Below are 21,692 nucleotides of genomic sequence, written 5' to 3'. Positions count from 1 at the left end.
GTGGAGTTGGACGGCAGAGAGGCAGAGGACATCAGTATACCGGTCCAGACAGGGGACTTGGAGTGGATGCTACGCCATGGGGAGACACTGCAAGAAGCTCTGCTCTGATTCACTGGCGTGGTCCATAACAATCGCCCACAGGGAAGGCTGGCGCAGTTGCTGGGGCACTACGAGTGGCTGGACTGCCTGCTGAATGTAGAACGGCCAGTACTAGGGCGCACGGTGTTCACGGATGTGGGGAGGAAAACGAAGCAGGCCGCCTGTGTGTGGAAAGAGAACGACCACTGGAAGACTCATATAATAGCAGGAGAAACGGCCGACAGCTTGCAAACACTCAAACTGCACACAGTGATATGGGCCTTACAACAGTGGTCGAAGGAACTGGTGAATGTAGTCAACGATTCCCTATATGTCGTTGGAGTAGCCCAACGGATCCACGATGCAGAAATCCGGTGTACCAACAACGAACATCTGGACAGACTGCTCATTACATTACGGCACACCCTGCAACAACGGATACACCCCTACTGTATGCTGCACGTTCGGAGCCACCAGTGGAACATTGGGCTGGGAGAGGGCAATGCCCGTGCAGATGAGGCAGTGACCTGTGCCCCCATAGTGCATCTCCCACCTGTGAGCACTTTTGAGCAAGCCAGATGTAGCCATGATTTGTTCCATCAAAACGCAAAATCCCTGCAGAGACAGTTTAGGATCCCACTGATAGAAGCAAAAGGCATAGTGCAGGCTTGTCCCTGCTGTAGCCATCATGGCCCGGGGTTGGGTGTGGAAGTTAACCCCAAGGGTTTGATAGCCCTCAAGCTCTGGCAAATGGACGTCACTCATGTCCCTGAGTTCAGTTGACAGCACTATGTCCATGTAACAATTGGCACCTTTTCACACTTCCTGTGGGCTACCGCTCAGACAGGAGAGAAGGCATTGCATGTGGAGCGGCATCTGCTCTCTTGCTTCGCAGTAATGGGGGTACCCAAAAAGATCAAAATGGACAATGGGCCAGCATACACTAGTGGTCACCTAGCCACATTTATGCAGCAGTGGGGGGTAGAACATATCACGGGGATCCCACACTTGCCCACCAGTCAGGCAATGGTAGAGAGAGCCCATCGTACACTAAAAAAATATCTGGGCCGACAGAAAGGGGGAGAGATGGAACCAAGTAAGCGGTTAAGCAAGGTGCTGTTTACATGGAACTTCCTCTCTCTGGCCGGGGATAGGGAGGAGTCTCCAGTGGCAATCCATCATCAGACAGTTCATAGGGGAATCGAGTGGGCCCTTCCAGAAATAAGTGTGTTGTACCGTAACCTTCGAACGGGTTTGTGGGAGGGTCCCAGCCCAGTGCTATTTAACGGTCGAGGATATATGTGTGTTTCCTCCCCAGAGGGACTGCTGTGGGTGCCCAGCAAGTGGTGCCATGCTATGCATGCAGGACCCCGAAGCGAGAAGGCACAGTCAGCATCGGCTCCTGAGGAAAGTAACGCCACTACTTCAACAGCTGGAACTCTGGGACCCCCGTCCCGAGAAGCCTTGGGAGAGGCTGCAGACGTGGCTGAGTGAGGGGGCTGAGAACTTGCCAGGTCCACCACTCTCTGTAGTGGGGGAAATAGTGAGACCCTGTGGTGAATGTAACGGCTGCCCTGGCTGGTTGCTAGTGACTTGCGGTGGTTGTCGGTGGACCTTCTGGACACACAAGCTAATGTTAGAAAGCGGGCAGTATACGTGCCCGCCTTGTGCGGACCATGATTGAAGGCAGAACCAAGAATAAATTCTTGGGTATAGCACCAGACACAGAGATAGAGTGGGGAATTGTTTTGGCTGTCTTGAGACAAGGGCATTGGCAGACATCTTCGATTGTCTGTCTGCCTGTTTAGACCGAGCGAAGGCAGTACAGAGTGTGGCAGTGTTAGGGCAAGAGTGTAGCACACAGATTCGTGTCCCTCAGAAGCATGTGGTGGTCCCTGAGCGCTGGGAAGCAACAAAACAGCGCTGGGCCCACAAACATTCTGAGAGGTTTGCTTCTTGTAAGCATCCTAACTGGGTCCCACGCAATGTTGACAGCAATCCAAAGGAGACGAAACATGTGGGTCACCCTAGCTGAATTAACGGGGCAAGACTCTATGTGTCTGAGCCTGGCCATGCACCTGCTCAATTGGGGTCCCATATTTTAACCTGCAAGACTTCCGAGGGATGCTAGACAACAGCTCCCTGATAGGAAACGCCACAGGCAATGGCAATTGTTCAGGGCTGATCGGACTCAAGCCTGCGCAGCAGCGTGCCTGCTTGCAAGGTGCATTCTTGAAAAGCATCAATGTCACCATGGGAACACCAGAAGAGTTAGACCTACTGGGTTCCACAAACCAAACTGGGGATGGTTACATGGCATTCAAGCCGCCCACTACCAGTCAATTAAATGTTAATAGGTGCCTTTGGGCCACTGTTGACCCTCTTGCAGACTGGTTTCTGAGAAACCACGAGTCCGAAGCAATTTACTACCGAATCAATCTCACGGGTCAAGCCCCAAAATGCCTGCCCAGTGGTACGTTCTTAATATGCAGGGACTGCGTGTGGAATGGGGTTCCTGCCAACCCATATGGGGGACTGTGCTACTTAGGGAAACTCACCCTGTTTCATCCAAACCTGCATCAACTCTTAAATATCACCCACCGCACTAAAACCAGGGTGCGGCGTTCAATCCATGAGCTCAAATGTGAAAGGACTGAAAAGCCCGTCTTTTGGAGTCGTAGTACAATTTGGCTAGCATCTATGTTTTTATCTGGTGCTTCAGCAGCTAGAGCGCACACCACAATACACAAACTTGCTTGCTGGGCAAGGAATGAGCTAAACATAACTTTGCAGATCCTTGACTAGCTAAGTGCAGATGTTACTAGTGTTAGGCATGCAATATTACAAAATTGGGCAGCCACTGATTTTCTATTATTAGCCCACAGCCACAGCTGTGAAGATTTCCAAGGTATGTGCTGTATGAATCTTTCTGACCACTCTGTCTCAATTCACAAGCACCTCTCTGACCTCCAGAGGGGCCTGCACAACCTTCAGGAGACAGACAACCCTACTAGAGATTGGCTTAAGGGTCTGGGTATCAATGGATGGCTGCGTACCTTGGTAGTAGAAGGCTGCCAATTGCTATTTGTAGTAATATTAGGCTTAATAGTATTTGGGTGCATTCTTTCTGGCATTAAAGCGGGGCTGCAAAAGATCATCGACCAGGCCTGGGTTTCCCAAAAAGAAAACGGGGGATGTGTAGAGGGATTCCTTGTGGAACAGGGGCATATGATACCCCTGGGAAGATTGGGAAACCCAGGGTTGCTGAGGAAAAACCCCTGAACTGGCCCCTGGCTGCAGGCAAGCCTGGATAACACCTGGCTGCAGGCAGCTCTGAAAGTCCTTGGCGAAGTTATACACTGGTTGGCTCTCCCATGGATTAGAGGCCGTCTAGAGGGACTGGGCGTGAATCTTTGCAAAGTAGATATAAGCTTGTATAAGTAAACAATAAAGCAGAGAACGGTGCTCAAATCATATCGGTGTACGTGTCGTTTATCCGGACAGCTCTTCAGTACTCAAAGCCCCAAAATCTAGGTAAAGTTTTTCTAACATTAAGCAACATGCAAAAAGCCAACATCACAATACATTCATAACAGGGATTTTTGGAGCTTGGAGGACTCCAGCACCAAGCCCCAAATATCTTTATTGGTTCCTGAGGGAAGGGGGGTTTGGTGGGGTGGGGGATGAGGCAGATGTTTGGATCTTGCAGGGCTCCAAATGTGAGTTGCAAATGCCTCTTGGGGGATATTGGGGAGTCCCTGGCACGTGGGGTTTTGGGGGGTCCCAGTGGCGGCTGCCAGGAGAAATGGGATGGGGCCCAGGAAGGGTGGGATGTGGATTGGGGTGTGGGATGAAGTCTGGGGGAGGGGTGTGGGCGGGATGGGGCTTGGGATGAGGCAGCCGAAGGTTGGGGATGATGAGGCCAGGGCGACCCCACTCCTTAGGGGCTTGCGGGGTATCCGCCAGCTCTGAGGGAGTTTTGGGGCCCCCCTAATCTTGAGGGGGTGGTGCTGGCAGCGGGGGACACGTGGCTCCGGCAGCTCTGGCCCCACCTGAGCCCCCCCGCCCCCAGCACCCCCCGGAGCGGAATTTGGGGAGGGGGAGGTGGGGGCGGCCAGGCCGGGCCCCCCCGCGCTGTCCCGGCGGGGGCCGAGTGCGGGCGGGAGCCCCGCGGGGCCCGGCCCTGCCCGGGCACGGCTGATGCCGCCCGCCCGCGCTCCGCACTGGTCCGGACTGGTGCTCCCAGTGCCGTGCGGGGCGGGGCCGCTCTGGGGACCCCCCAGGGCACAGCGCGGCTGCTTTGGGGCTGTGGGCACCGCCCGGCGCTGGGCATGGGGCGTGTGGGGGCAGCTGGGGCCGCACTGGTGGCACTGGTGGTGCTGGGAGCCCCCCCGGCTGTGGGCTGAGTGGTGAGAAGGGGGGTGGGGTCTGGAACCCCAAATTGAGCAAAATGGGGAATGGAACCCCCAAAATGAGCAGGAAGGGCCTGGAGCCCCCTAAACCAAGGCCAGAGGAGGGGAGGTGGGGATTGGGGAAGGCACAGAAGGGGGGGGGGGGGGAAGAGGGGGCTGGGACTCCCAAACAAAACAGGAGGGGGATGGGACACCCAAATTGAGCTGGAATGGGGCTGTGGATTGGGGGAACGCTGAGAAAGGGGAGGAGGGGGGAGGGAAAGGTGGGGTTGGGCCAGAAGAAGAGCGGTTCCATGGGGGTCCAACCCTGTCCCCCAGCACCTGAGCCCTGGAACAATTCCCTGGGGCTCTGGGGAAGGGAGGGATCCGCACTGGGGGGGTCCCCAACCCCCCAGTCCATCCCTGGGGCTGATCAGGGGCTCCCCCCACACAGCAGCCGGTGCTGCGGCAGCCGTGGGGCAGAGGGGGTGGGAAAGGGGGGCAGGGTGGGAGTGGAGGAGGAGCGGGAGGAAGAGGAGGGAGAGAGGAGGAGCTGGAGAACCACAAGGTTCCACCGCCCGCCCACTGTGTCCGCAGCTCCCCCAGCCCCGGTAGCATCTTCCTCCCCATCCTGCCGGTGAGTGGGGAGGGGGAGCTCACCCCAAATCGATCGGGGGGTCACCAGGAAGGTTTTTTTGGAGGGGTGTTTGGAGCTTGCAGATTCTGGAATCAAGCCCCAGATGCCCTTGCATGTCCCTGGGAGGGATTTTTTTGGGCCAGAGGTGATATGTGGATCTTGCAGGACTCCAAAGCTGAGCCATAATTGCCCCTTGGGGGTCTTGGGGGGGTCCATGTGAGGATTGCCCGGTCCTGGCGGGGTTGGACATTGGCTTTCGGGATCCCCAGGAGAGCTGGGGGCTGGAACACGGGACCCCTGGAGTGGGGAGAGCAGAGAGGGACGATACCAGAGCTGGGGGACCCCCAAGAGCCTGGAAGGGTGGGGGGGACCTGGAGATGAGGCAGGGCTGGGACCCCTCAGCCCTGAAAGGGGCGGTGAGGAGAGGGGGGAGCCCTGAGTGCCTGGAGTGGAGGGAGGCTGAAGAAGGGGACCCTGGGACCTCTGGGAGCCGAAGCAGAATCAGGAAAAGGTGACCTGTGGGACCCCCAAAACCCCCCAGCATCCCTAAGCAGGACCCCAGAGAGGGGGGATCCCCAGGACCCACAGGACCCCCAGAAGCCCTGAAAAGGGGGACCCTCAAAACCCCAAAGTGAGGGGACTGGAAAGGGGGAACTCCTGAAGGCTTTTTTTGGACTCACTGTCAATTTTTTGTTGGTTTTTATGGACACCGGTGACTTCTAGAGATGGACTTGGGCAGGAGGGACCTCCAACCCAACACACTCATCCCTTGTTTCTCCCCAAACCAGGATTTCCCATTCCCAGCCCTTGGCCAGATGGAGGAGGAGGCTGTGAGGAAGAGGAAGATGCCCCAGGACACCCAGGCAGGTGAGGAGGAAGTCAGTGCCCCTTTCCCCCTCTCTCCTGCTCCATCTCCCAGCCCAGCATCGCCCCCGGCTGCAGGACAACCCCGCTGCCGATGCCGTCCTGCCGGGGACGGACTGGGGGGATCTCCTTGCCCTTCCCTGTGGCATGGAGGCAAATCCCATCCTCTCCTTGTCCTTCCTCCCCCAGACAACGAGCTGAGGATGGAGCCCAGGGAGGACAAATGCCCACGGCAGAACCTGGTGGAAGAGGCCGTTTTGAGCGGCTCCACGGCGCAGGAATCCAACAGGGAGGAAAAGCCCCAGAGATCCCGCAGGAGGAGGGGCTGCAAACACAGCCCAGAGTGCTCTGAGGAGGGAAGACCCACCCTGTTCCAGGAAGGCAGCTGGAGATCCAGCCAGAGCTCAGACCTGGTGGTTCATGAGCAGCTTCACACTGGGGAACGGCCCTACAAGCGCTTGGAATGTGGGAAGAGCTTCAGCCACTGCTCTGACCTGATCTGCCACCAGAGGATCCACACTGGGGAGAGTCCATATGAGTGTTCTGAGTGTGGGAAGAGGTTTCACACCAGCTCCAGTCTCCTCCTGCACCAGTGGATTCACACAGAGGAGAGGCCCTTCCGCTGCTCTGAGTGCCAGAGGGGCTTCGGGTACAACTCCAACCTTGTCACCCACTGGCGCATCCACACCGGCCCTACAAGTGTCCCCAGTGTGGGAAGAGCTTCTCCAGGAGCTCTCACTTGACCCAACACCAACAGAGGCACCGCTGAGGGAAGCCCTGCGAGTGCCCTGACTGTGGCAAGAGCTTTGTCCTCTACTCCAGCTTCATCCCCCATCAGAGGACCCACGTTTGGCAGAGCCCTGGTGACCCACATTCCCTGTGATCCAGGTTGGGAAGACCCTTGGTTGGTGCTCTCCATGTTCTCCTGGATCCCTGTAGGCACCTGGGTGAATGCAGGGGCAGGAACATCCATTGGGACTCAGATCAACATTGGAAATTCATTGGGAAGAGCTGATTTTTTTAACTTTACACCCTAAAAAGTTTCATCTATTCTGTCACATTGTTTCTTCTGGTGGCTGTGGAGAGAAACAATGGACTCTACACGATTCAGTGTGAATCAGGCAGAAGCCATGTTATTGATGAACTACTGTCCCTAATATACAGTTCTTGCTTTCCCTACACACGATCGTGCATAATTATTATTGGTTAAGGCCTATTTTCACATGCTGCTTTATGCTTTGTGATTGGCTCTTGTCTGTGTGTCACATTGTCTGTCGTGTATGTCACAACTGTCCTTCAGTTTGCATTTTCTTATCCTTTTCTTCCTTTGCATGTTCCTTGTTAACATCCTCCCCAATGATGCTTGTTCCTTTCTCACAACCTCCCCATGGACTCTTCCCCTGTGTACGTGCTCAAGTCCTTCTCTCTTACATGCTCTGGTTCTTCTATTTTATGGCTGGTTCACGTTATGTCCATTTTCTACTAAAAACATGGTTTCCACAATCTCAAGGCATCAATGGGTCCCACTGAAGTCCATCCCAGACCCAAGCTCCTCATGGACTCCTTGGAGGAGAGAATTGGAGGCCAGGATTGCACAAAAACCTCTCAGAGACTCAGTGTGGAAAGGAAAATCCAAAGTACCTTAAAAACCTTGAGTATCTCAGAGCATTAATGAGCCCCACTGATTGTCAATGCAAAGCTCTCAAGGGACCAATTAAAGGAGATAATTGGAGGCCGTGATTGCACAAACCTCTGACAGAGTCAGTATCAAAAGAGAAGCACCAAGTACTTTAAAAAACCTGAAGTACCCTGAAGCATTAATGAGCCCCACTGAGTGTTGTTACTGACAAAGAATCTCCAGGGACTCATTAGAGCAGATAATTGGGGGCCAGGATTGCACAAAGCTCTCAGAGACTCCCAGGCAAAAGCCAAAGCCAAAGTCCTTTGAAAAACCTGCAGTCCCTGGGAGCATTGAGGAGCCCCCAGGGCCATTCCTGACCAAGGCTCCCCAGGGACTCCTTCCAGCAGATCCCGGAGGCCACTGGGATGTGGGGGGGATGCTGAGGGCAGGACAAGGGGCTGACAGTGCCCAGCCTTGCTGGGGCTGTGCCAGGAGGCCCCAGGGCCTCAGGACAAGGTGTCTCCTCCCAGCCCTTGGTGGCACAGACGCTGCTGTGCCCCAGGGCACCAAGACTTGGCTTCTCTTTGTTCCCCCCTGTCATCCCTGCCTCCAGTTCTCTGCTCTGACTGCAGCCTGGGGACACTTTCTCAGTCGTGTCCCTCACTGGGACCCATGAAAATTTCCAGAAACTTTGAAGTTCAATTCTGACTGGAATTCTTGAGAGGTTTGTGCCAGTCCCTGTCAGGGACTGATGTTCAGGGCCTCAGCACCAAGGCCCGAGAGGGTCATTCCAGTCCTTGTGCTGTGTCTGTGCTGCTGAGCTGGGCCGGGCTCCTGGCACAGAGGCAGCTCCTGGCAAGTGGCAGCGCTGCAGAGAGACAGCTCTGGCCAGGAGCAGCTCCTGGGCACAGCCCAGCAGGGCTGGGGCACTGCCTGCAGCCAGCCCGGGCACAGCACAGAGGCACACAGGGCTTAAACTCAGCCGCGGCTGGGAAGGGGCTGGGAAGTGACTGCGGGAGAATCACTCCCAGCCCCTGGCACAGGAAGCCTCTGGCTGCAGGACACGGCAGCTGCAGCTCCTGGAGGGATCTCCTAAAGCTGCTGCATCCCAGTGCCTACGGATTCTGTGAGTACAACTCAGAGCATCTCGAGTGCAGGGGAGGTGAAATGCTTATGAGGCTCTGATGTGCTGAGAGTTTCTGATCAGTTCCAGAATATTTCCAATACAAGGATTTTTATAGAAATGAGGAAATTTCCTAAGACTTTGTTTTCAGTTTCCTACCACTAGAGAATGATGGGGAGGAAGGAAAAATATTAAAGATATTATGGACTTTTTCAGGTCCCTGGGACATCTGAACTGTTCCTTTTAGTGATCAGCAGGTGCACAGGGGATCCCTCCTGTGCTTTCAGCCACTCCTGTGCCCATGGACAGCACCAGCATCACCTTGGCTGGACCCATCAGGCTCAGTCTGATCTGTCCTTTCTCCGAGCTGCAAAAAGAACCTGCCCCAGCCAGTGCCCTCCACACAGGCAGGTTTCTGTAGGGCCAAGGAGAGTGCACAGAGATTTGGGGTCTGTGAGTGCTGGCAGGGACAGATCAGGCACAGGGAAGTAGCTCCAGGAGGAAAATCCCCAGGAAGCAGAGAGGAGATCAGGGAAGGAGAGAAAACAAAGCCAACAATGTGTCACGGAGAGTTTAGAGATCCCCACAGGATCCCCTCCAGTGCAGCCCCTCCCTCTGAACAAGCCCCCTCCCTCCTGTGCTCCCCAGCCAAGCCTCTGCCCTCAGGGCCGGGGGTCCAAGGCGTGAAGCCCCTCCTGGGCAGGCAGAGCTGCAGCAGAGCCGTGGGGCAGCTCTGCAGCCCTGGGCCCAGTTCCCTCTGCAGAGCACAGGGCTGGGAGCAGCTGCCTGGCCCTGGGGGCTCTGGGAGGGGGCACAGCTGGCTCAGGGTGACGCTGGCCCCAGTGCCCGGCTGTGGGCAGGGCTGTCAGTGCAGCCAGGGCAGCAGCTCAATCTCCCTTCGTCCAGTGCCCGCTCTGGGACTCTTGGCTCTCTCCCCGAGGTTTCCTTCCAAGCTGGGAGTTTCCTCCAGGATGCAAACGTGTCCTGGAGCATCTTTGTGTTATCTGAAAGGCCCAGATAGAGGAGAAAAGCAGAGATGCTACAAGTGTGCAAATGCTGTTGGATTGGTGAAATGAACCAGGTGTGTCCTCGGCTACGAATGTGGTGCTGAAACCTTGTGAGAGGGATGGACATTTGGGGGTCTGTGGTGGATCCATCTGCTCCCAGCAGCACCTGGTGATCTTTAAGAGAAACATGGGAGGGTGAACATTCTGCATTTGAGAAAAGTGAAAGCCCAGAGAAACTCTGAACAAGTCAGAATGACAGAGCACCTCCCCTGAGTCTCCACTCATCATCTTGCCTTGCAAAAGTTGCTCTGTTCTCCCTGAGGGCAGCAGAAATCCTGAGGATTTCTGATATCCAAGAATTCCAGGAGAGATATGGGGGGAGCTTAAAATACAAAAACCCCAGATCTCCTAAACATAAAAGGGTGCCTGTTTGTTCCAGGGGATGGTGTATGGGAAATGCCTTTGATTGTGGTTACAGATCTCCTCTAACTCTTCATTGTTTCCTTCCTCATGAACAGGTCCCCATGTGCAGACCCAGCAAATGTGCAACAGCAGCTCCATCAGCCCCTTCCTCCTGCTGCCATTGGCAGACACGCGGCAGCTGCAGCTCCTGCACTTCTGCCTCTTCCTGGGCATCTCCCTGGCTGCCCTCCTGGGCAACGGCCTCATCATCAGCGCCGGAGCCTGCGGCCAGCACCTGCACAGCCCCATGTTCTTCTTCCTGCTTGACACTTTACCGTGCCATAAATCGAGTCTCTCCTGATGGGAGAGAATTTGCTGAAAGTCCTTGCAAGGAGTTTAAAGGATAAAGCGAGACGTCTTCTGTAGTTTCAATGTTTCCAGATAGTTGCTTATTAAGTCTTATCAGAGGAACTGAGCCACTAGCGTGACCCAGGTACAGCATGGAAGGAGGAAAAGTAGGAGTGAGGGCAATTATCAAGATTTACACAGCCTTTTAAAGGTATTTTAACCAATAGTTACTAAAAACGTACATTATTTTCACTTTCCTGCCAATTATTCAGTAACACGACTAGGAACTGTGGCATTTTCTATCCAATCATTCCAAACTACTTTTACTGCAGAATATGGAGTAGTAGAAGAAGGAGAAAAGGTTTCGAGAACAACAACAGTCCTCCATTTTGGTATTTTTTACTCTTATCTATTTACTACAAAGAAGCCTAAAACCTCTAAATTTTTCACCCTGTGACAATCTTACATCGTAGTCTATCACCTAATTCACACCACTGTATTTTCTAGTTGTTGTCTGACTGTTGGTAATTTTTTCCAAGGTTTGAAGCTAAAACAGTGTTGTTCAGGGGGGTAAGAACCCTTAAAAACAGGCAGAGAAATATTCTCGACACTCTGGGTTCCTACACTGCTCAACCTGGCCCTCACCAACCTGGGCTCCATCTGCACCACTGTCCCCAAAGCCATGCACAATTCCCTCTGGGGCACCAGGCACATCTCCTACACAGGATGTGCTGCTCAGCTCTTTCTTTTGTTTTTCCTCATCTCAGCAGAGTATTTCCTCCTCACCATCATGTGCTACGACCGCTACGTGTCCATCTGCAAAGCCCTGCACTACGGGACCCTCCTGGGCAGCAGAGCTTGTGCCCACATGGCAGCAGCTGCCTGGGCCAGTGCCTTTCTCACTGCTCTGCTGCACACGGCCAATGCATTTTCCCTGCCCCTGTGCCAGGGCAATGCCCTGGGCCAGTTCCTCTGTGAAATCCCACACATCCTCAAGCTCTCCTGCTCCAAATCTCACCTCAGGGAACTTGGGCTCATCGCTGCCAGTGCCTGTTTGCTCTTTGGCTGTTTTGTGTTCATTGTTTTCTCCTATGTGCAGCTCTTCAGGGCCATGCTGAGGATCCCCTCTGAGCAGGGATGGCAGAAAGCCTTTTGCACGTGCCTCCCTCACCTGGCCGTGCTCTCCCTGTTCCTCAGCACTGGCTTTGTTGCCTACCTGAAGCCCCCCTCCATCTCCTCACCATCCCTGGATGTGGCAGTGTCAGTTCTGTACTCGGTGGTGCCTCCAGCCCTGAACCCCCTCATCTACAGCCTGAGGAACCAGGAGATCAGTGATACCCTGAGGAAAATGATGACTGATGCCTTTCAGCAGCAATAAAGCGCCGGTTTTGTTCTCCACAGCTGCAGTGTAACTCAGCGCAGGCCCAGCCTGTCTGCACAAGTTTTTCAGAGTGGTTTGTGTGTGCAGGGTTTCCTTTTTCATTTTGTCATAATGTTGTGCACAATGAAACTTTATTTTTCCCATCATCATCCCATTACTAGGATCATTCATCCTATTTCTAATTCACTGGTTACACCTCAAATTTTACCCAGAGACAATGGAAATGAGGGATTGCCTCCTCTGTGCACTCTAGCAAAATAAAGGATCCTGCAGCAACTTGTTGGTCAAAAATCCTCCATTTGAAACCTCATCTGAATCTGGCAGGGCAGTGCCTGTGTGCAGAGGGGGAGAGAAGCTGAGTCCCAGCACAGCAGCAGGGCCAGGGAGCAGCAGCACTCGGTGCTCTCAGAGCTGCTCTGTTTATCCTTCCACGCTGTCCTTCTGTCCTTGTGGGAGTCCTCAGCTCTGGCTGCTGCGCTGCTGTCCTGCTCTGTGGTGCTCCTGTGAGCACAGGAGGGGTTGACAGTTTTGTGTTATTTTAAAGTACACAATAGTGGCTGGAATTGCTGGGCTGATCAGTGAAGTTTTTCAGAATTTTATGGCCCTGGCATGTGAGTCACAGGTGGATCCCAGCGAGTCCTGGAGCTGACAATCTGAACATGAATAATAGAATGGACAAAGCTGCAGCTTAAATGTGACTTAAAAATAAAACCCCAGAGTGGCCAGCCCAGAGATCGTGGTCTGTGAACTGGAACAACCACATTACAACAGGGACTGCAGACCCACCAAAACCCCACCCAAACCCAGCTCAGAGGGGCCATGGTGGCCCCGTGGCAAACACTGGGTACCAAAGCAGTGAAGCCGTGGAGAGCGAGAGGCTCAGTGGCTGACATTTCTGTGGGACGGGGCTGTCGTGTGAGGGGTGGGGGCTTTAGATCCCAGGGGAATCATTGCCCAGGGAGTTTTTGTTCAGGTCTGTAGTGCATTGATGCTGCCTGGACTCCAGGCACCCACCAAAGCTGCTCTCTCACTCCTGTCCACAGCTGGACAGGAGAGAGAAAATATAACAAAGGGTTCATGGGTTGAGATAAGGACCAGGAGAGATCCCTCATCCAACACCGTCCCGGGTAAAACAGGCTCAACTTACAGATATAAAGTGAATTTATTAAAAACAAAATCAGAGCAGGATAATGAGAAGTGAAATAAGAGCTTTCAAAACACCTTCCCCCACCTCTCCATCCTTCCCACCGATGGTGCAAGAGACAGGGTGTTGGGGAGGATGAAAGTTTGGTAAGAAAGTTTCACAGGTATGTAGACTTGGCAAAAAGATTTCTGAATGTAGAAACTGGGGATGAGGTAGAAATGAAAGCAAGTTTTGATATAGAATAAAAGATGTTTTGCTGAAACAGTGATTGCTGAGTAACTGAGAAGGCAAGGGTTGGAGATGAGTTGGAAATAGATTTTTATGAATAGGACAAAGGTATGTGACTACAAAGACATGTTTTTCACCAAGTAAATAAGTCTCAAGAAGAGCATACGTCAATAGAAAACATGTCTTTACCAAAAAGAGAGATATGGCAGGCAAACAAGAAATGTCGATGTAGGAAGAAGAAGAAAGGTCTGAGAATTTTCCACTGTACGCTTAAATTATAACTTACTTACTCTTGTGATTGGATAATAATGACTATAATATGGTGATGGTAGTAGTTATGATAGGCTATAGGCAAATGTAAAGGTACTGTGTATGGTGCTTATTGGTTGTTATGTGTTAAGATACTCTGCAAAGAAAAGCATATAATGCTTTGTAACTTGAACAGAAAGCGGCTTCAGGTATGCCTACAGCTGGAGCTGGCAGCTGTAGGGCTGGCTCTGGATACTCACTCCCTGAAATGCTGTAACTTCGCCTATGCAATAAACAGCTTTCAAGAGAGACGCCTGAAGTCCAGACATCCTTCATGAAACTTTCTCCTGTAACAGGGAATGGGGATTGTGGTCAGTTCATCTCCTGTGGCTCCTCCCGCTGCTCAGGGAGAGGAGTTGTTCCCCTGTGAGACCGTGGGGTCCCTTCCCACGGGAGACAGTTCTCTGTGAATGTCTCTGATGTGGGTCCAATCTGACGAGCAGCAGTCCTCCCAAAACTGCAGTGGCATGGGTCACTCTTCCATGGGATCAGTTCTACAAGGCCAGGCTGCTCCAGCCTGGGAGCAGGGTTAGGGTTAGGGTTAGGGTTAGGGTTAGGGTTAGGGTCTCCCACTGGATCACAGCCTCCTCCGGGCATCCACCTGCTCCGGCATGGGTACCTCCCCCAGGGGCTGCAGGTGGATCTCTGCATCCCCCGTGAATCCCCAGGGGCTGTGGGTGGGTCTCTGCATCCCCCGTGGATCCCCAGGGGCTGCAGGGGCACAGCTGCTCCCCCATGGTCTCACCACGGCCTGCAGAGGAATCTCGGCTCTGGCTCCTGGAGCAGCTCCTCCCCCTCCTTCTCCACTGCCCTTGGTGTCTCCCTGTTGTTTCCCTCACGTGTTCTCCCCTCCTCCTCTTCTCTGACTAGAAAAACACTGTGTCCCACTTTGTTTTTATTTTCTTCTTAAATCTGTTATCACAGAGGCGTTACCAGCCTCTCTCAGTGGCCCAGCCTTGGCCAGTGCCATGTCCATCTTCAGACCCATCGGGGATCAGCTCTGCCAGACATAGTGGTAGCTTCCAGAAGCTTCTCACAGAAGCCACCTCTGTGGCAGCCCCCGCTACCAAAACCCAGGCTGTGCCAAACCAACACACACAGGAAGGAAAGCACAGAACCCCAGTGCTCCAGGGCAGGTGAGAAGCAGCTCTGGCCATGCCAAGGTCAGCTGGAGCTGCCAGGAGCCCAAGGCAGCAAGAGTTGTTCCATGTTCCCTTGGTTCCGTGGGCCCTGCAGGGTCACAAAGGCCCTTCGGTTCCACGGGGCCAGCAGTGCCACAGTGGCCCCTTGGTTCCATGGAACGCCACAGGGTCACAATGGTCCCCTTGGTGCCACCAGCCCTGCAGGGTCACAACGGCCCCTGGGTTCCACAAGGCCACGCAGGGTCACAGTGGTCTCCAGAGGAAGGGCAGCACCAAGCCCCAGGGTTTCAGAGGCAGATGAGACACAGCCACCAGAGGCCAAGGCCAGCCACATCTGTCTGTCCTGGCAGGTTTGTCTGGGAGCAACCCTTGGATATTGGGAATTTGGGAGGTGGAATACCAATTTTGGCCATTTGTGCCTGGACAAGCAGGACAAGTCTTTTCCATAGGAAGGAAAGCACAGAGCCCCAGTGTTTGGAAGGTAGGTAAGATCTGGCCCTCAGGAGGCCAAGCCAGCCAGACTTGATGGTAATGGCAGCTTTTGTCTGGGAGCAGCCCTTGGATATATGAAATTTGGGAGGTGGAATCCCAATTTTGGCCATGGGCACCTTGTTGAGAAGGATGGGGTTTTTTCCACATGAAAGAAAAGCACAAAGTCCAGGTGTTTTGGAAGAAGATAAGAGGTGGCCACCATGGGCGAGGGCAGCCAGACCTGTCTCTCATGGCAGCTTTTGTCTGGGAGCAATCCTTGGATGGACAGAATTTAGGAGGTAGAATCTCAGTTTTGGCCATGGGTGCCTGGAGGAGAAGGACGGTTCTTTTCCTTAGGAAGGAAAGCACAGAGCCCCAGGAGCCCCAGGGCTCCTGAGCCAGCCCCTGCTGCCCCCGGAAGGGAATTTGGGGAGGGGGCAGAGGGGGTGTGCAGCCCCCGCCGGGGGATGACCCTGGCCCAGCGCCCTTCGCTCAGCACCGAGCTGGGCCTGGGGCCGCAGGAGGAAGAGGCCGATGGGAAGCAGATCCTGCAGGGGGGACAGGGCTTGGGCTCAGGGCAAGGTCCTGCCCTGCACACCTGGCTCAGGTGTGAGCCTGCCCCGGGAAGGGAGCGGGACATTCCCATCCCCACGGATCAGGGCTGGGAGCAGCGCTGGGAGCACGGACATGGAAATCCTGGGAGCCACTGGGACCACACTGGGGACTACTGGGAGCAATTGGGAATGATGGGTGTGTGCTGGAGGCAACTGGGATATACTGGGAATGAATGAGATCATGCTGGGGGCAACTGGAACCATGCTGGGGCAACTGGGGTGACTGGGAATGAGCATGCTGGGGGAAACTGGGAGCAACTGGGAGTGACTGTGTCTGTACTGGGGGCCACTGAGGTTATACTTGCAGTGACTGGGACTGTACTAGAGGCAACTGGGAGCAACTGGAACTATGCTGGAGGTAACTAGGATCGCATTGAGGGTGACTGAGATCATACTGGGAGTGACAAGGAGCATGCTGGGGGCAATTTGAACCATGTTGGGGGCAACTGGGATATGCCGAGAGCAACTGGGACATCACTGAGGGTGACTGGGAGTGGCTGTGGGCAACTGGAATCATGCTGGAAGCAACTGGGAGGAAGTAGGAGTGACTGGGAGCATGCTGGAGTCACTGGGATCATGCTGGGAGTGACTGGAAGCGTGGCAATGGCCTGGGCTGGCTGATGTGGGGCCTCAGGGTGCGCAGGGAGCACTGTGACACTGCGGGGCCCCTGGAACTGTTCTAAATGACCCAGATCCGATATGGAAATGAGTTATTAAAATTTATTGAGAACTCAATACAAATGGCAAAGCAAAAGGGGACAGCGCTGGGAGCATGACTGGGTGCCAGAGGCTTGCCCACAAAATGGCCATCCTGCCTTTTCTACCCCTGTGATTGCATCAGCCTGAGGCATATTTATTTACTGTTTTGCATAGTCCCACCCCCTTGTCAATCTTTTGGGAGCCCGCGCTGTTCTGGAGCTGTGGCCCTCAGGGTCCTCACTGGTTGGAGTCCCATTCCTTTTGTGGTGCTGCCTTCCAAGTCTGGCTGGCAACAGCCCGGCCCTTTGCAAACCCCACAGAACTGTTACAGCACACAGATCATACAGCCCCTGTAAAAACCAACCCACAACCAGAGCACCCCAGCAACCATTAAACAGCTCTTACCATGCAATATTAGAACTCATGACATAATTCATAGCCCATACAACATACAGCGAAAGCCAACTCTCAATAATTCATCTAGAACATTTTGTTAATTTTTTTTCTCTCCTCTGCCCAGCTGTGGCAGGGGAGGGTGAGTGAGCAACTCTCGTGGGTGCCTGGCATTGGGCCAGTGTCAAACCAGGACAGCTGCCCAGATTCCAGGCAGACTGGTGCTGCCATTGCCGCTCTGGGGACCCCCCAGGGCACAGCGCGGCTGCTTTGGGGCTGTCGGCACCGCCCGGTGCTGGGCATGGGGCGTGTGGGGGCAGCTGGGGCCGCACTGGTGGCACTGGTGGTGCTGGGAGCCCCCCGGCTGTGGGCGAGGAGCTCTGGGGTGAGTGGGGGCTGTGGGGGGTGGGGCTGGTAGATGGGAAAGGGGAGAAGGGGGGGGTAAAAGATGGGGCGAGACCCCCAAACCGAGTGGGAGGGGAGTGGAACCCTGCAAAAATCAAAGTGTAGCAAATATATTAAAAAGCCACTAAGAATCAGAGAGATGGCAGGATTACCTTTTGTAATGAGGAAAATGAAGGAAAAAACCCACTGGGGAATTGAGGCCATGATATCTAATCTCTGAAATTCTGTGCTTGGTGTGGGAATGACTGAAACTGCAAAACTGATATCAGTGAAATGTTCAATTTGTTTATAAAACAACCCCCAAACCAGGAAAAGGCCACCTTCTGGAATAGTTAAACAGTGCAATTCTCCTGGAGGTCATTGGCAAATCGATTTCTCTGCATTACCCAGACGAAACAGGGATCGGTAGCTTTTGCTATTGGCAGATCCATTTTCCGGATGGTCAGAGGCCTTTCCCTGCCGCACCAATAAATCCAGGGAAGTGGTACAAATTATGCTTAAAGAAATCACACTGAGATTTGGGGGCCACTTGGGCTGTCTTCAGAGAGAGGCCCCCATTTTATAGCAGATGTGGTGCCACAGCGGAACACAACCCCGGGTATAAAACGGGACCGACACAGCCCTTGGTGACCAGGTGAGTGGGAAAGTGGAAAGGATGAATCAGACTTTGAAGCCACAAATGAGTAAAATGTGCCAAGAAACCTCTTTAAAAAGGGCACAGACCCTTCCTCTGGCTCTTTTGTGAGTCAGAATTCAGCCAATCACAAACCAAAGTAAGTCCCCATGAATTGCTGTAGGAACGGTCATACCAAACACCATCAGTTCCAGGAGAAACCCATTCAAAGGGAGAAACAGATTTAAATCTAGACTCAGTTGCTTCAGCAGAAACTCTTGCTGGACTCTGTCTGTTTATAACCCTATCGGGACCAGTTGCTTTGGGTGCCCTGTTGTCCTGGGTTGCAGTGTATTCTATTACCATCCTCATGAGCTGTTGGAACCAGGTGGGGCAGTGTTTCCTTGCCTCCTCCCTCCGGACTATCTTCTGTTAATGTCCCATCAATGCCTGGCTGCATGACTCATCATCCCATTGTGAGATGCTTCACCCAGAAGGAGGAACCAAGCATTCCATCCTGGATATAATCTGAGATTCCGAACACCACATACACCCTTTCCATTGGATTCCCAGAGGACAGGAGCTACATAGCCACCACTGGACCTTTTGAGGAAGAGCAGCCCCTTCTACAGGATCACCACTTCAACAGAACCACATCCACCACTTCGGGAGGACTGCAGCCACCATCTTATTGGACTGCTACCGCCACCCTGACTAACAGGGTGTCAGGTTGTATCCTGACTCTGTCACTTTGAACCAGTGTTTTCTGCCTTTTTTCCAATTTCCCTTTTAAATTGTTATTCTGACTTGGTGCCTCCCGCTGGTTTCTTTTCAAACTAGTACATATTTTGGTGCCCAAGGGGCTTGCTCTGAGAGAAAGTCAGAATTACAATTTTGTATTAACAGAAACCTATTCACCATGTGCTCAGCTTGTCTATATGGGTACTGTATCTTGCTTTCTGTATTTTTCCTCACATGGGGAACTACCTGCCTGTAGTATTACTCCTGTTAAAACCAGGGAATGGTATGAGAATTGCTTTATTGGTTTATTATGCTTATAGCATAATAATCTGCGAGGCGATGAACACCATTCGGAATATATACTCAATTTTGTTTGGCTGTCCTAGTCTGGGCTGCTGTGTCGGGGATCTCCTCAACAATTGCACCCAGAACCTGGTGGGAAGAGTAGAGAGTGGTTTCTTCCAGCCTTTCAGGCCTGGCACAGCAGTTTTTGAAAATATCGAGTTCCCTCTGGATGTTAAGGATGGTATAATCTTCTTGTCAGTTCTATTCTCTTTTTTCTCTATGGCCTGCATTGTGTACACCATGCTTAGAAACAAAACACTACTTAGTGTGGTGCAACGTCTGCTTGAGGAGGAGGGAAAAAGGAGCAAAGCAACAAACACCATGTCTACACAGACTGTCACACAGAAAGGAACCAAAAGCAAAGCAACCGCATCCATTTCTACGCAGACCATCACAGAGGAGAAAGGAACCAAGAGCAAAGCAACTGCATCCATTTCTACACAGACTGTCACAGAGGAGGAAGGAAGCAAATGCAAAGCAACAGCATCCATGTCTACACAGACTGACACAGGGGAGAAAGAAACCAAAAGCAAGACAACAGCGTCCATGTCTACAAGACTGACACAGAGGAGAAAGGAACCAAAAGCACCGTCAGCGTCTCCACACAAACCGTCACTGAACCAGAATAGCCTAAACTGGCAGCAGTTGCCCCCGTTCAGAAGAAGAAATCAAAAAGCAAATCAGTCCGCATAGTGACTGACGAGGATGCAGCAGGACCTTCACACCCAGCAGAAGAGGCAGAGCCAGAGATCATCACTCGGTCGCTATCCCTGGGTGAGCTGCGTGACCTGCGGAGGGAATTCACCCGCCAGACGAACGAGTCTATCCTGACCTGGCTGCTCCGCATCTGGGACACTGCAGCCAATGACACCATTCTGGACGGAAGTGAGGCCAGGCAGCTGGGATCTCTGTCCCGGGATGTGGTCATTGACCAGGGGATCAGGAGAACCCAAGAAACCCTCAGCCTCTGGCGGCGACTGCTTACAAGTGTAAGGGACAGGTACCTTTGTGAAGAAGACCTCCAGGTGCACCAAGGAAAATGGAGCACAATGGAACAAGGTATCCGGTGCCTGAGGGAATTGGCTGTGCTGGAGATCATTTTCTCAGAAGACGAGAGATTTCCTAAGAGCCCAGATGGTGTCCAGTGCACATCACAGATGTGGTTGAGGTTCGCACGCCTCGGACCAGAGATGTACTCCCGTTACCTGGCAACGCTGCAATGGAGGGAAGGCGAGGACAGGGTGGGCGTCTTGGTGAACAAACTGAGGATTTACGAGGACACCGTCACAGCCCCGTTTCGCACCCATGTCTCATCCGTGGAAACAAGGCTGGCTGAGCAAGTCCGGAGCTTGATCGAAGAAGGCCATCAGAAACTGAAAAAGGAACTTAAGGAAGAAATTGACCACATCTCACCAGAACCAAGTAGAGTCTCTGCCATTAGGAGCATGTTACAGTGGGAATACTGCAACACATGTATCAGACAATGAGGCCCCTGGAAAGAATATATATGGACCGATTCCTGGTAGATATTTTCAGAGATGTTTATTTTCCCAGCTGCATGGCTTAGGATCTGCCAAGGAACTGCGGCAATCACAGGACCCAAGGGTCCTTCCACCGGGCAGGGGAACACAAAATAACCAATGGGGAATGAGGTTGACCAGGGAGTAGGGAAACCCCATGCCTCCCCCCCAGGGCCCCTCTCCCAGGACCACATGGCAGGGGGGAGGAACCCCAACACTTCACCCATTTATTTTTAACAAAAGAGATTTAAAACTTTACATTGAAAACAACTGAAAGAATATGAGATAACAAGGACAGTTTCAAAACAAAACAAGCCACCCTCCTGAGTCTTTAAATGTCCAAACGGATTTTTTCTCTGGAACATCTTAAGGCTGATAGAAGGGAGACAGGACTCTCTGAGCATGCTTTGTGGGGAAACTGAGGCAGGAGAGGGTTTCTTCCATTTGTACCTGTTGGAACTCTAAACAACAAGTTCATTTCTTCCCTCCCCCTCTCCATCCCCCACTCGGCATTGGAAAGGGATTTTTGGGGAAACGATTGGCAAAGGTATGGTTTTGTGAGGGAAACCATGGTTGAAAAAATGGATTAGGAATACACTGGGGGTAATAGGACATAGGGTAAAAGGGAAAGGTGGGATTGGAAAGGGAGACTGTAGGGAGGGCTTATGTTGGGGAAGATGAAACAGGAAAGCCTTATAAATATGATTGCCTGACAAAAGATTTTGGGAATATGAAAACTATAAGCGACATCGAAATGAAAGCCACCTTTGAGATACCAAGTCTTAGTTACTGAACAACTGGAAAACAATGGTATGGCCGACTGAAGGTAATCCCCTCTTGATTGAACAATACCCTCTGCTTGCAGGCAGGTCCAAGGGTCAGAGCAGACCCTACTAGCTCAGCAGAAGGGGTCCAAAGAGTAGTTTTTAGGAGTTAAGATGTAACACTCTATGGTAATATAAGAACTCTTATAGGCTGTATGTAAATGCTATAGGATTTGTATCTTGTATTAGATTGGTTAGTGACAATTAGAATATTCAGTACAGAAGATGATTTATTGTATTGTAACCAGGACTTCACACACTCGTACTACGCTCTTACTCTTACTATAGACTCTTACTATACACACTCTTAATACACACTCTTACTATTCTCTCTTTGCTTACCCGCTTACTCTCTTGCTCTCTTGGGCCTGCTCAGAGCTGCCAGCTGCAGC

The 21,692-nt window shown here is 52.7% G+C and overlaps 2 protein-coding genes across 2 annotated transcripts in view; both read left to right on the top strand.

Moving 5' to 3' along the window:
- Nucleotides 1-10,262: 10,262 nt before the first annotated feature.
- LOC309584240 (olfactory receptor 14J1-like) overlaps nt 10,263-21,692 on the top strand; it is a gene marked incomplete at both ends in the record, with an annotated part of 83,079 nt that continues 71,649 nt past the window's right edge. The window contains one exon of the mRNA XM_082300200.1: nt 10,263-10,459. Within this exon, the coding sequence (XP_082156326.1) occupies nt 10,263-10,459 (197 nt within the window). The remainder of the gene's footprint in view (nt 10,460-21,692) is intronic.
- LOC309584260 (olfactory receptor 14J1-like) lies at nt 10,555-11,849 on the top strand (the record flags this gene model as incomplete). The annotated part of the gene is made up of 2 exons (XM_082300214.1): nt 10,555-10,567; nt 11,062-11,849. 2 exons carry the CDS (start codon nt 10,555-10,557, stop codon nt 11,847-11,849), a joined length of 801 nt encoding a protein of 266 aa, XP_082156340.1.

Source organism: Coloeus monedula, assembly GCF_965178545.1.
Source record: "Coloeus monedula genome assembly, chromosome: 38".
NCBI lineage: Eukaryota > Metazoa > Chordata > Aves > Passeriformes > Corvidae > Coloeus > Coloeus monedula.
Note: the sequence above shows the minus strand (reverse complement) of the source record. Positions and strands in the feature narration are given on the sequence as shown.